The sequence below is a fragment of the Lineus longissimus genome, chromosome 5, assembly GCF_910592395.1.
Source record: "Lineus longissimus chromosome 5, tnLinLong1.2, whole genome shotgun sequence".
Classification (NCBI taxonomy): domain Eukaryota; kingdom Metazoa; phylum Nemertea; class Pilidiophora; order Heteronemertea; family Lineidae; genus Lineus; species Lineus longissimus.
In genome coordinates this window covers 5,456,087-5,472,242 of record NC_088312.1, presented here as the reverse complement: position 1 = coordinate 5,472,242, position 16,156 = coordinate 5,456,087, and the positions used below count along the sequence as shown (strand labels likewise).

General features: G+C 42.4%; 1 protein-coding gene across 9 annotated transcripts in view; it reads right to left on the bottom strand.

Moving 5' to 3' along the window:
* Nucleotides 1-2,510: 2,510 nt before the first annotated feature.
* The window catches only part of LOC135487618 (protein lin-28 homolog), a 168,976-nt gene continuing 155,330 nt past the window's right edge, over nt 2,511-16,156 (bottom strand). For all 9 annotated transcript variants that reach the window (XM_064771582.1, XM_064771581.1, XM_064771584.1 and 6 more), the window contains one exon: nt 2,511-11,580. In XM_064771582.1, the coding sequence (XP_064627652.1) occupies nt 11,355-11,580 (226 nt within the window). In that variant the 3' untranslated portion in view covers nt 2,511-11,354. The remainder of the gene's footprint in view (nt 11,581-16,156) is intronic.

The following is a 16,156-nucleotide window of genomic DNA, read 5'->3' as shown; positions in this document are numbered from 1 at the left end:
ACGACACCAAATTGGACTTGATAGCTTGACCAAGGTGACGGAGATGGAACTGCCACAACCTGGCGGATATCGACACTGGTAGCTCCATAGTGTCGCCAACACGGTGTGAGGGATGAGGCAGTCACATCCCGACCAAACTTTATGTGGCAGCTCCACCGCGGTGTGTGTGATGAAACAGCCCAACCAGACAGAATCAGGCCTTGTCGCTATTACGGTGTGCGAGATGAGACAGTCACAACTAGACCGAGTCAGATCTTGCGAAAGACGTAAGACAGCTCTAACCTGACCAACCTGTCACGGCATGTCACAACGAGACCGAATCGGGCTATGCGGATGAGATGAGACTGCCACAACTAGACTGAATCGGTACTGGCAGCTCGATCAGCAGTGGCGCAAGATGAGACTGTCGACGACCTGATATAATTCGGCCTGGCAGCTCCGTATTGATACCAAAACGCTGTCAGTTGGTCCAAATCAGGCCTTGCTGCTCCACAGCTGCACGGTGAAAGAAATGAGTCAGCCACAACCCCGACCGCATCGGATTTGACAGCTCCACCGAATCGGCACGCGGCGTGAGAGATGAGACAGTTACAAACAAACCAAATTGAGCATGATAGCTCCATCACTTTGAGAGAGATGGGACATTTACAACCGAATCAGTTACCTTGAACTTGGTGTCGGGTGCTGCTGCTCCCAATCAGTTACCTTAGATTTACTTGGTGTTTCGGGTGCTCTGCAAAATGGTGTGTCGAGTGCCGCGGCTGGTTGTCACGTTCCGACTGCAATCTGGTCCCCACTATTGTCGGGATGGAGTCGGAAGAACCGAGTGACAATTTCTTGGGAACATGTCCGTATCATTTTCATCGCCGAAGCTGCCGTAATATTGTTCAGTTGTACCCCATACCCGCTACCCGCCCTTGTCCGCAAAGTCGCCAGCACGAGACAGTCACAACCAGGCCGAAGCGGGTCTCGCAGCTCCACGTTGTCGCCAGTATGGTGTGTGAGATGAGACTGTCATCACCTGCCGGATTTGATGACACTCCGGAGTTGCCAGGTCGAATTTGGTCAGGCCGTGTGGTTGTCTCGTATCTTCTGCCTGACACGATTCGTTCCAGTGGTAACAGTCTCATATTTCAAACCGTGTTGGTAACATTGTGGATCGACCACACCCGATTTGATCTGGTTGTGGCTATCTCATTGGTTGTAGCTATCTCATTTCTTCCGCAAAGCCCGATTCGGTCTCGTAACATGCCGTGACAGGTTGGTCAGGTTAGAGCTGTCTTACGTCTTTCGCAAGACCTTACTCGGTCTGGTTGTGACTGTCTCATCACGCACACCGGAATAGCGACAAGGCCTGATTCTGTCTGGTCGGGCAGTCTCATCACACTCACCACGTGTTGGCGGATACGCTTGTCCACAATGTCGCCAATATGGTGTGCAAGATGAGATGGTCATATCGAGGCCGAATAGGGTCTCGCAGCTCCATATTGTCGCCAGTGCGATGTTTGAGATACTGTCACCACCATATCGATGTGGTGACACTGCGAATTTGAATTTGGTCAGGCTGTGTGCCTGTCTCATATCTTCTGCCAGACACGATTCGGTCTAGTTGTAACTGTCTCATACCTCAAACCGTGTTGGCAACACTGTGGCGCGGCCGGACCCGATTCGGTCTGGTTGTGGCTGTCTCATATCCCTCACCGTGGTTGAGCTACCAGAGCAAATTTGATCGGGTTGTGACTGTCACATCCCTCACACCGTTTTGGCCACCACTGTAGAGCTGCCTGGTCGTATTCGGTCTAGTTATAACAGTCTAATCTGATATCTTATCTTTCACACCGTGACGGCGAAATTGCGAAGTTTCCCGTCCTGATTCGGTCTGGTTGTGGCAGTCTCATCTCTCTCACCGTGGTGGATCTGCTAGGCCAGCTTTGTTAGGTTGTGACTGTCTCATCTATACCGCCACACACGATTCGGTCTTTCTGTGACTGTCTCATCTCGTACGCCGTTTTGGTCGTTTCATGCAGTTATTGTGACAATGTGGTGCTGCCAGGCCGGATTCCGTTAGGCCGTAATGTTGATGTTTCATCTCTCTCAACGTGTTGTCGACATTGCGGAGCTACCAGTCTCTATTTGTCTAGGTGTGGCGTCTTGTCACTCTCACCGTGGTGGAGCTGCCATGCCAGTGCAGTTTCGCGGTGAACGAGACAAGCAGCCACAACACGACCGAATTATCGGGCCTGGTAACCCCACACTGTCGCCAACGCGGTTTGATGGATATTTCGAAAGGCTGCCAGGATGGATATGGATAGCTCTCTTTGGGTTAGCCCGACGTATGAGGCTAAATTACCCTCTCTTTCACTTGTCGTTTGTTTTCTCTACACTTCATTTGTTTTATCGTGTGTCAGCGTCGATCGTGAGCGAATGGAGAGAGCGGCCATTGCCAAGTGGCTGATCAGGAGCATACTTATTGGATAGCAAGATATAAACAATTAAAACAACAAGACATATTTTGGAATCATAATTCCTTGGTGTATTTAACTTGGATTCAGTTTCTTTGAACACATGAAATGCTATTAAATGCAGTTCCAGTTGATTACGCGAGACGACATCCACATACTTTGAATGGACAATTTCAGAACGTATTGCTGCACCATGGGTTATTCAAATACACATATCCCTGAGCAAAAGCACCTGATCGATTTGTCTATGACCAACGCTCCAGCAATGATGTACTGAAAACCCAATTAGTTCGTCAAAACGAATAGCTTCAGTTGGTCGATCTATCACCAAGTTGAGCGACGTCTTCATCAATTTGACAAATCCAAGTTTGTTACTATGGCATTTTGACGAACCCGGTTTGTCACGCGTACAGTGGCACTTTTGACAAATTTTTACTTGTGAAAGTGAAAAATCGTCACTTACATAGCGTGACAAACCAGGAATCGTACAATTTGTCGAAGTAAGTGATAAGGTCCGTCGATGACTTTCACAAAATGACTGTATTTGTGGCACAACTCTAGTTTTTATAGCGATGAGGGATATCGGATGTGACGAAATTATTATAATCAATTTGGTGATACAATGCCAAATCTATGCAAATGTTCGTCGTTTTGACGAAATAAATGTTTTCAGTGTGTGGTACACAATGAACTAAGTCGGGCTATGATGTAAGTGGACAGTGCTTTTGTTAACTCTCGCGAGATTGTGTGGTATTTGCGATGTCATCACGACCACCAAGTGGTTGCGCCTAGCGTCTTAACATGGAACGAATTCCATATATATCCTTCACAGCGACATGTGCAGTATACTACCCCGTGTATTATTCGACCTCCTTTAGCTTCAGCTTCAGACTCACGATGTGGATTTTTTAAATATTGATACTCCTAAGTAAGACAGTACGGGACACCTTTAAGTTCTCATAAACATTTGAAAACTTCTACAGCACATTAAGTAAATATGAACAACAATGTTAATACTTTCACCTTGCACTAAATATTCCTAAAATAGGATCAACAATGATTAAGACAAATTGAAATAGAGACTTGAAAATCAGTTTTGGATTTTAGACTCGATAGACTTTGGTAGTAATTTTAGAAGGAAATATTTGATTACTAGTAAACCCAGAACAAAAAGAGATTATTATCATGATGTACAAGTACACGCTCCGAGTGTTTTATTCGCCTGCAGGCGTTTGTGTACAGTTACTACTCCTTCAGTACAATGAGTAATACTGGGTTCAGTTTTGCTCACTGCAGCCGCCAGGCGACAGCACACGCATCGGAAGCGCCGCCTGTAGGTCGACAGTGAATTCTGACTCGTTGAGTATTATGGTGGCGCCAAAAATTGAACATTGCTACATTGCTAAACACCTACAAACACAAGTCCTACCAAAAGGGCTACAAGTTTATCAAAAATATAAAATTTCACTGCGGTTACAAAATGCGCGTACCCTGTAATTAGGTAGCCTATTATAGGATATGAACTCAAAACAATTACACCACGTGACGTTGCAGTGACGTCACGCGCTCCTAAACAACAATTGACATTCATACTACTAGAATGACGCAACACAACTGAGCGAAAGAACCACACGTAACATATCATACAATTTACAGAAATTTACAAACGAAGAGAAAACGACATAATCAGAAAGTTCCGAATAAATATAAACTTTCTTGTACATTTGGTAGTTTTGATTTGAGAACAAGGATTTATCGTATATGAATTGGATGCAAACAGAGACCTTACTAAGTCATCTTTCTGCAAACTGAACAATGTTCATTGGGAACTAAACATCTCTCTGCAGATTACAAAAGTGTCAATGCTTGCGCCACTTGGGCGTAGTCAACTGCAATAACCCCCCCCCCCCCTCTTCCCCAGTTGGCTAATGTTCCTTTGACCCACAATTTTAGTATTGAGAGTGGCGTCGCCACACACATCTATTGGCACTGGGTTATGAACAATGTTGCAGCGCGAGGGTGCATGGGTAGGGTAACTGAATACCAGATCACCTGAGCCCAGTCTGCCGGCAGGGATATTCTCTTGCCCAACAGATGAAAAAAATCCCTTCAGCTGCCAAAATGTTCAGGTTATATATGAGGTAGGTAAAATGCTATGAAACCTGGATGTAGCAAAAACATCTGATAATCCCGTTATCAATAAGAGCCCCCCCCCGAAAAAGCACATTTTCCTAATTTTACTGCCAACGGCCAAAACACACTTCTTTCAATTTCAGTATGTAAATGAAACAAGTAATTTACAGTTATAAGAACATACAATGTTTTACAATAACAATATTTTAAACACCGAAGCGAACAAAGAGAATACGTTTAGTCTAATATGTTTCCGATACAGCCATTTTAACATACAGGGCAAAAACAGAAGTAAGGCGAAAAGCAATGCATGTTTAGAGGGGATTCGGTTAAGGCTTCATGATGTATTTAGAATGGCATAATACTTGCCAAAGATATCGGTTCCAATCCCGGGTTCCGATTTACCTAACACATATCAAACAAAACAAGTGAAGCCTGAATTACATAAGGAGGCAAGCCCTTTGTACATCAAATTACAACCATATATATAAAGTAACAGCTAGTAGCCGCCGAAAGGGAAGTACCCAAGAATTACCCTGATGAGGAGTAGGGCCTACTGCCACTGGTCGTTTTTTGCTGAACAATATTGCAGAGCTGAGCACTAAAAGGCTCCATTGATGGGAGTGGTTTACCTGCAACCGGTCTGCCGCAGTGGCACGTGTGGCCCTGAACACCTTGAAGTTCGACAGCCGATTTGGCAATACGTTGCTTTTGTCTATTTTCACACAATTGCAAATCACAGAAAAGATCTGAAAGCTATAAGCTTAATTCTATAGCGAGCAGAAAAAAACCCATGACGTATTTTAGGTGCAAAGTTTGACAAATACGGTACTCTAAATGTGCACGCACACGTCCGTGTCAACCAATGCAACCCGTCCGGACTGGCTGCGATTATGTGTAGATTGTCTCATAGAGCGCAGTCAACAGCAACAATGCAGTATACTGCAATGTACAACAGATTTCAGCCAAATGGAGTTGAGAACGAAGACCGAGGTGATTGCACACACATATATCACGTGTCTGACATTTCCATTCTTTCCCATGATGCTTTTGCTACTTCCCGTTTTGGTGTCGTTTATATGCATGCTGGAACGTTAAACCTTAATTAATGCACAGAGAATTACGCGGGTATGTCAAGCCGTTCGAATGTCATGAACATTCCACATACATGTACGCGCAGTGCATGCCAATCACTCTGTCGGTCATGTGCATGTGCTTTGACAGGCACTGCAACAGTGCGCGTTTATGTATCGAACCACTGTTCATCCTCCTGTACATTCGATCAGCTTTATATACTCCTGTGCACAGAAGTGATATTTTTACCATCCTAAACTATCAACAGTTTAGTGGTAGTGGTATAATGAGCTCGACGATTGGTCAAGATGAGGGCCTATGAACATGAATCTAGTTGCATACAGTTACATTAGATTCATGGTTTAACCGTGGATTAAAAATATAACTATTCTTATCATTACAATACAAAATAGTCGAGTAAATACAATACACTGTTTAATTTAGTAGGCGAACACCAGTAAATAAGTTTGGGTATGGTATGTTACAACACCATTTGAATTAATTGTTCTTGTTAGTTGTTAATTGTTCAGAAAAGGACAGCTGTGCGTAGAGGGTTCATGCTCTAAGTCTCCGAGTCCGACAGTTTTATCATTGGTGAAATATAGATATGGTAGACTACCCATGTCTGTCTTCACAGAACCCTTTCAAAAATCTTTGGAATCATCCATTTTCAAGATACCGTAAATTACTATTTAAAATTATACTTAACGATCGACATGCCGCCGTATATGTACATTATGGTGTGCATACGGGAACACCATTACATGTACATTACATGGTGTACATTACGGATTGTAAACTAATTAGCCTAAAGCTGACTTCCTACATACTCATTCCTTTACGTCTGGGTACCAATCACTGACCATTTAGTTCTTTTTTGCAACACATTCAAAGGCCCTCTCTCATGATTTTAAAACATTTTATGTTCATAAGGCAAACTTGAACATTAAACAAAAGAACATTTATTGATATGCTTCATAAGCATATTGTGCTTTTCAAGCATGAATATAAAAATGATGTTGTATGGAGGGGCGTCACTTCCGGTACGATTATCTTGTTGGTTCTCAAAGCTAAGGAGAACATCGACATTGGCCCCCATTCTGAATCTGGCAGCGGCTGCTTTACTAACATTTGTTTTCCTAGTCCGTCAAAATGGCGGCCAATAACAACGCTCTCCTTTGCGATAGCTTCCTGAACTATAGTATCTGACAAGATGTTTCATGGAGTTGATGTATGGCCATGAATGCTGCATTTACACCAGGAGTAGTAAAAAGAGGCAGGTTCTAAATCCTCTTGTAGAAGTAATGAAACTACGATTGGAATTCAGGAGGGTCTTTAAGATATCAAAGCAATGGATGTCACACCTTAAAGTATCAAACCTTAAGACAAAACTAGAGAAGGCTCCATTTATAATGGTGGCTAATTATGTTTTATTGTAGAGACACCAGACTCGAGCAAGTTCATCTTAAGATTGATATGTCATGGTAGGAGACTATGGTGTTGTTTGAAGGATTACGAAACATACCTTCTTTATGATGTTTAGTGTAAATTGCACACCCTCTTTGCATCAGACTGTCGCATTCTTTCTGTATAACAAGCTCGATAAGATTATATACCTTTCAGGTGAAATGATTATCAAAACATTATCTAGACTATGATTATATGTATAGATTTCAATTAACAAACAAAGTAAAACATGTACCATATTAATGTCAGTGGAATATAAAACTGTATCAAAACCTAATTCACCAAACATGGGAGATAGTGTTTGTTAAACAGAGAAAGAGCTTTGTGCGACTTGTGAAGAGCTTACCCCAGCTAAATCGTAAAAATATCAAAGATTACTTGACAGCATGTCCAAAAAATGCTTCACCCATTTATGGAAGACTGGAATCCCTTTTCAATTCTGCCACTTGCTTTGTACTGGATCGGCATTATGAATACATGTCATCTATAATGCAATCCATAACAAAGGCATCGAGTGATAACGATTTATTTTCGTTGATCAGTCTTGACGAATGGATGACACATGACATGCTGTACTTGTATATTTTTTTTGCTCAGAATAAAATCCTATTTTTTCTAATTTTTTTTCAAACCAGTGGATATTGTGGTGCACTTTCAACAAGGAGCCTCTCCGAGCTCGAATTGTTATTTAATATTGAGATCATTTGCTAACATGTGATGACTCCTTTTCACTGTTTCTCCAGACTAATCCATGTGTGAACTCCAATTTGTACAATACATATGTTGAATTATCAGACGCTTGTTTACTTTACTAAGCGATTTGATATAAACTAGGATAAAACTACAATAAGTTTCACTTCCGAAAGGGAATTGACACAAGTTTGGACGCTAGTGATGTCATTGCGATTCTAAAAGCTTTGCCTCAGTCAATGATTTTATAGAAATTTCAAAATGCCCTATTCTGGTTTTAGCGGTTATGATATTGCAACCAATGGTCACCTGGGTTGACCGAGAAGTAGACCCCAAAGTCGAAAACAAATTTGGCAAGCTTAACCTTTGAGGGATCGAGAGTATAACATTCAGTAATTTTATGTTAAAAGTGAAAATCCAATCAACGTAAGAGGAATGGCATTATGGAATAATGCTTCCGGTATTATGACAACAGAATGGTGTTATCAAAATTTATATACTCAGTAATATGAGATGTAATCAATCATGCAATTTAGCTTCAAGAACCCATGGATAGAAACTTGTCTGAACAGAGCAGCACACATGAAAAGTTGGAGAAACTTAGTTTTCGCCATACCATGCCAGGCGTGTGCAGACCTTCCGATGTATCACGCCAGTCGCCACCAAATATTGGCAACAACTTTTGTCAAGCACCAGAAAACCTGCAGAGAATAATACCGCCACTGCCATGGATGTTATGTACATTTTGAGACAGCAAATTCAAAAGCACCAAATTTGCCCGCGTTATTTTTGAAAAGACGCAAAAAGCTAAGATGATAAGGCTGAGGTGAACTCTCCTCAATTTCTATTTACATACTAGTAACATTCTTTGGAAGAGTCGTTTGGAATTTTTCCTCCCAAATGACTAGCTCCAGGAAGGATCAAGATCCGACAGAGTTGATATTTTCTTTGTAAAGATGCCAAAATATTCAAATTATTGATTCAAGGTGTATATTAAAAACACTCAACATGCAGATCGTGTCAAATAGGGAGCCGTGCTATTTCCCTCAATGGTCATATGACACCATACCACATCCACATAAGAAGCTTCCTTTGGGGTGGACAACACTTGACCTTCAGTCCATGCTTTCAGGCAGAACAACCAAAGTTCAATGGAGAAGATTCAATTTGCCGTTGAGATTCAATTTTCCATTTCCACACGCCTAGCAGGAATGAGGAATGATTACGATGATGGAAACATAAGATGTTGTAAGAAAATTTGTTGTAAGGTTTAACTCTAGATTTTTTCCCATCGGAGAAATTGGCTAAACAAAGGTCAATCAACACCCTGACGAAATCACGACAGTTCCTGGGTGACATATTTGCACCAAGACCACAATAGAAACGCCTAAATAATGAACTATTCCAGTTGAATGAAATATTTGCCCCTAATTACAAGCATAAAGCTACTCCAAACGTAGGCTGCCGACTCCAAAAGGTTTACTTTAAGATAATGCAGCTGACGAGATGAAGGTGACGTCAGATTAACGAAACGGAGCATGACCATAGTGCCGCCTTTCAATCATGCACTTCCTGGTTTTCACTGCAGCGAATGCAACATTTAACCACCCCGAAGTGGAGTTAGGAAGTCACGGATGAATGACCCATCCAGTGATGACACTTTCGGATTTGCAGTGGAAACCAGACAAAAAATTCTTGCCATCAAGTTTCGTGACGGAGTAGGTTACCAATTTTACACCTTAGAGTATCCAACGTAAAGGGTTACTCTTAGTTTACACAAAGGCAGATCAGCATTGCACCATAACATGCAAGTATGGCGAGAGACGCAGCGGACAACATCAAATCTTATAGCTTGGTTCCTTCACCTACAGATGGCGCGATGAAATAGCAGGTCAAACGAGCCACCGCCATTTTTTCAAAAGGAAAATTGTTGAATATGAATCTGAAATAATAAATTCTTCCCAGGAAGTGTTAAACCTGATGAGGCATTCTCGCATTGCTGCATGGGCTCCCATTACGGAACCTTACCACGGTGCACAGGCGCATCATAAGCAGCTACAATCCATACCGACAGAGAGAACATTCCAATGGCCAAATCTTTTGTTGTATAGGGCGGACAGGTGCACCTTTTAATGCCAGTGGTGTATAGCCGATTGCATAACGTGCCCGAATTTCTTAAGACTACCCTGCATAACAAAAGTGTATGGCAAATGGACTCTGCTTCCAGGAGGTATACATATTGCACTGGTCGTTTGTACACAAGTGGTTTCCAGGACGAAATCCCGGGGTCCCAAATTAAAAATGGCGACGGATGACTGAACAACTATTCAAAACCGCAAAATGTCGGCCAGAGAAACAACCTACACATTTTTACTTTTTGAGGTAGATCGTGTACAGTTGGTGGCAGATCTAGAGGAAGATATACAACATACATGTGCACATCACATGCAATGCACTCATCTCTGTGGGTGGAGTGGTATCTTACAGAGAAGCTGAAGGGTTGCTGTCATCCTTCTACTTTACACCGTGACTCCAACAATATCCAAATACATGCAGGAGACGAAAACGTAAACCTAATTTTCCCCCCAACCAATAGATAAATTTGCAATCGACTGACCCCCACAATCTCCAAAATGTGTTCTAAACCGCCAACTCCCGGTTTTACATTAAGCACCCCTCAATTAAAGCTCTACTACTATCTAAGCAACTACTAAACGCATTTAACTTAACCATTTTCTTGAGTCAGCAACCCTCCCACCTCTCTTCTCCGTGACTTGCTGTCCTAAGTCACATTGAGGCATGAGCAATCCGTCCATAAATCCGGCATAAATCTATCGTTACTCTACTGTGACTGAGCAAATGTCTTGTGCTATTTTCCTTCATCTTCGTATGAATATCATGTAGTATAAGGTCAATGTCACAACCAAAACTCGAACTGTATAATCAAGGGGGCCACCATACCCTGTTGGAGACCACGAGACCTTTATTGGCAATTAATGCCGAGTAGTCCGTAGGGCGAAAAACGGTCGTCATGCTCCACAACAAAGTGTTTGGCCAAATAAAACGTGACACAAATACGTGTGACGAAACGTCAACAAAACACATGATAGCGGGCCGCCATAAATAACAAGACTATGATTTGAAATACTTGTAACCCAAGGAAAAGGTTCTGTTAGTGATATTTGCACCAAGAACATGACGTACAGTCCCAAAACGTTCCTGAAGGCAGCAAGGGGTGCTTGATTGTTCCAACGCCAGACGTCCCGCACCAACATGCACCAAAGGAATACTAGTAACTCCAGGGCACAGTTGCGGGAGGCCAAACATGCTTTCAAGATTGTGGACCCTTTGTCTTGAGATCTATCATTAGGAGTCGGTCAGTTGACAATCATGTGAGCGCTCACATGAACGAGTCGTGTCCGAAACACTTGAGAGGCCCACGTGTTGTCCCGCACGTGATTAAGTAACTATGTCGTTAAATCCAGCCATGATGTTGTTGTCATTGCGCGAATCTCGTGCCTTTGGTTGCTATGTTCCCTGTTCCCCGTTGCTTCTTCCGGCGTTCCCTGAGCTCGACGAGTGCGGGTCAGAACCATCACCGTTACCTTTGTCTTTACCCGTAATTTTTTGCTCTCGTTTAGGACAGTCTTTTATGAGATGGTCAGACCCATGGCATTGGTAGCAGCTCTTTGGCAACGGGCCCTTGGGACATTTGGCTGCTAAATGATTACTGTACTCCCCGCAGTTGTAACACCTGAAAGATAGATGGTAAGAATCGTAAAGAATGATGTCAAATGTTTAACGAAGGAAGCCTGCTTGATTGAGAGGGGTACACATGGAAACCTCACTTGGGAAGGCTGGATGTTGGCTGTATAGTGTTCCCACACCAAGTGATCTACACCAGTCCTGTAAAAAAATCCACAGAGAATGGGAGGAGGGGATACTTTTGGTTCGGATACTGACTGAGTACTGGAGGTTCAGTTCAAACAGGCTGGCAGAGGTGACGAGCTAGCCATTTATGGCGTCCTGAAGAAATTAAAGTTTGGAAGGATCGACAGGCATTTGTTGCCTTTCGGGCATCTCAAAAACTGGGCAGCATGGTTAGTGGAAGAAAGTATAAACGGGCAATAATAATGACACAATCACTTAGGCAATGCAAAGAACCTGAACCTGGCTTCGTATACCCACAAAACATTACGATGCAGCATACTCTTCAAGTTGCATGATTCGTTAAGAACCTGAACAACAAGCATGTATAAAGAACTGTTGAGACGTGCATTTCAAGCACATCGTACTTAATGAGGGTCGTTGATGAAGCATGCAAGGACAGCCGAGAAATCAAGCCGCTTGCCATACAATCAGGGTCATAACGACCACATTTATTGCAGGATTTATAGAAATGGTGAAGTACATGTACGATCTTTACAGGATATATAGAGAAACCATGGTTACAGACGGGTACTTTTCCCATCAAGGCACATGCGCAATACAGTATCTAAAGTACTATGACTTCCGGGTCGCAATATTTCAAAATGATTATCTCTTCTAGCGTCGGTAATGGGTGATTCTTGCACTTATATCGTACCATTGCACCGGGAATGATTAACTGTGATCCGGGTGCATCTGCGGGGGAGGATGAGCATTAGTCAAGGTCACACAGTTCGCTGTACTGATATCAGCTGGTATAGAGCAGTAGCCCGGACAAGATTTTTCGGATAGTAACTATTTTGTGGCCTACTCTAGAGCATGCAAGTGTCTTGGCCAGAAGGGGGAGGGCAACAAAAGTATTTTCCCTTTTACAAAATTCCTCCTCATATTCTGCTCAAACTCATTATTACTGATGTCGAGGAGAGAACAAGCTCCCAGGGGAGGACAAGACAGCAATAATCTGATAACCTTGTGTGCATTAGTCACAACCTTGGCTTGGTGCCTCAGGGGAAACCACGGAAACCATCCCTGTTTACATTTCATTTTTCTATACTCGTCTCCAACCCTACAAGAGGGCTTTTATTGTCGACTGTTGCTAGGGAACGCTGGAAGACATAATATCTCCAAGAGGCAACCAGTATTGTCTGTAAGGGTAAGCAATGCCTATAGATTACACGTGGCAAGTCAAGAGATGCCTTCTTGAAGGGAGCATCGAAAAAGAGAAGTACATGTATATGAATCAAGAGTGCAGAATCTTAGTAATTGCCGGCCTTGGCCAAGTGTGATAGTCTGGACTTCTCAAGGGTGACTGCTTAAGTGCAATAGCTTGGTCTCAGTTTCCCTTGAAAAGACCAAACAGGTTCCCTTAAAAAGATCAAGCCATCGCACTTATCCAGTTTCCCCTTAAACGACCACGGAGACCAAGAGATTACCTAGGTTTTCAAAAGACACTGCATGGCCAATTGCGAAATTTAGGTCTTTTCAAGGGAGACTGAGACCAATTAAAAAGTCTCCTTTGAAAAGACCAAACTTTCAAGCTATCTCACCTCACCATGCCGTTTCCCTGAAAAAAGACCAAGCGTTCGCACTTAACCAGTTTCCGTTGAAAAGCCCGCACGAGCAAAGGAAGAAGGGCAACGCTATCGCAGGGTTAACGGGGAGTGTTGATCACATTCTGTTATTAAACCTGAGATCGTATTAAATGAGTCATTAGGGCGCATGTTGGCATGGAATGAGTTAAAAGGGAGTGGTGCCCGATGTGATTGGTGATGACACAGCATGCCTCTCCCTTGTCCTCATGCAGTTTCTGAGGACACGAGGAGATCGATATTAACCTTGTGTTAACCACAAACAAGGTCAACAATGGCAACAGTTGCTTTTCAGGGGAAATGAAGGAAAATTTGGATATGTTTTACCTGTTAGGGTATCAGCAAATGAATCTTAAAGAGAGTGGTGTCCAGAGTGATTGGTGATGACATGTAACATGCCTCATCCTCGTCTTCATGCAGCTCATGAGGACACGGAAAGATCAATATTAACATTGTCTTAACAAAATACAATATCATCAGTTGCTTTTCAGGAGGACAGAAGAAACATCTGGATGTGTTGTGCTATTTATATTAGGCACAGAATCATTCGTTGTGCTATACGCGAAGGTGTGGCCGTGCTCCTAACTTCAGCAGCCTCACTTGTAACCTGTTTGTCAGAGGGTTTATGCCAGCAGTTTGCAAGAGGGTTCTGCAGCCTTACTTGGTACTTTGGACAAGCAGTTTGCTAGAGGGTACCTTGAAGATCCACTGCATACAATCCAAGCGCAATAGCATGGTCAATTTCAGATATGTTTGAAACAAATCGTATCGTTCTTCCTTTTGGGACCTAAGGTGATATGACAAAGTAAACTGAAAAAATACCAACATGCTCGCGATTTGTAATAGATAAGAACAGAATTCCGAGTATTGAATATCTTCAGAAGTATTTTTTAAGAGACAATAGATTTCATTCCTTAGATTACATATATTTATTGTGCCGATACTAACCGAACGTCATCATCACTGTGACTTGATGACGGAAGACTCTCGTAAGCGCTTCCAAGAATACTGTTCCTATCACTGGTAGAGGTGGAATTGATATCAATTGCATACATTTATTACATACTTTAGCCTCCAAGTGGACTCGACCTTTATAGGCAGATATAAAGACAGCAATGAACACTGCATGGAGGGTGTCAAAAGGGTGGGGAAGACTGCTGAAGCCGAGCAATTAACTTCCTTTCCTGCAGGGCCGCACAAATTTGATGTCATTTAGAGGATGATAGATACATCTTAGTACATTCACCAAGGGTGCAAAGCACTCAATCATGTGTCCAAGGCCACATATCCGCAGGGGCATCGTTAATTCCCAGACAAACAGATGTTTATATCAATGTGGTATCGGTGAATGATGTCAGTAATGGCACTACGTTAATTTCAAGAAACATGTGGCTGATTTCTGTAATTACCTCAACTCGAGGCCATAATGTATCCGTAAAAACAATAGGAGATATACATGTACTAACTTACCAGGCACGTCGTGATTCTCGCAGGTACAATGGCAGCAAGGAGATATACTCAGTGTGAAAGATTTTGCAGGATTTAATATTGAACCTCAAAGGTGTGGATATCAATGTGATATCGGTTGAATATGTCAGTGATAAAATTATAAATTGATGTCAATTTCATGCAGGAAATGGCTTTGTCTTGTAATTTTCCTATTTCTGTATTTTCAACTAGAGCTCATGGTGGATCCACATGGAGATTTTCTTATGGTATTGAAACTACTATGTTACAATGTGATACGATGAAATACCAGGAGTGGAACAATTCCAAGACTATTGATCAAACGTGTCTATAATCAAAGGGAAAATTTGGTGGAGATTTGAATTATCTTGATCACATTTTGATATCCTTGTATAATTCTCTTCAGAGCACTTTCGGTAACGCTGAATGTATGGGTATTGTGATAATCGATTTTTTCCCCGCGAGGCAGAACCGACCAAGGCGCCAGAAGGGCTGTGATCACGGTATATACGACTATCAGAACTCCATCAGTATGAGCAACATGTACCGCTGAGGACTCGCACTCGATGACCTGGACGGTAAACCGTCGCGGTGGTTGTATTGTCAACAACAATTTCACATATAAACACGACGGTGACGGAAGAGATATGTATGATTGGGTTGTTGGTTTGATTGGTTTGACCTTGGCAAAGGGATGAACGAACACCTGACACGAAAATGCTGTACATGTACCTGCAAAGCTCATAGCGCATGATGATAGATGAGGACGTCACACATAGCCATTGAAGACGATCCACTTTCAATACAAAGGCGTTAGAGTCATACTAAGGTAAAGTACATGGAGATGAAGGACGTTAAACATAAAGGCGTTAGAGTCATGCTGAAGTACAGGTAGATTATGGTCTTTCAACGCAAAGGCGATGGGATCATACTGACGTAGATGATGGACTTTCAACACAAAGGCGTAGTAATCATGCTGAAGTACACGTAGATTATGGACTTTCAACACAAAGGCGATGGAATCATACTTAAAGTAGATGATGGACTTTCAACACCAAGGCGTTGGAGTCGTGAATAGGCTTTGTGTGTGGATTGGGTAGACCATGGCGAACACTAGCCAATATGTGTAATAGGGTCGTGGTACGCACATGCACTCTAAAACTATTTGGTATCCTATTACATATACCTCAATGGGAAGATTTAATTTGGTGACCGATAGGATGGAGACTCATCAACATGAGTATACCTGACATCGTCATGAGGTGTGCGACAGTGACCAAATTCGTGCTCTTCAAATTGTGACTCACCGTTGTAATGCAAACAATGGCTCATTGAATCAGCTAAAAA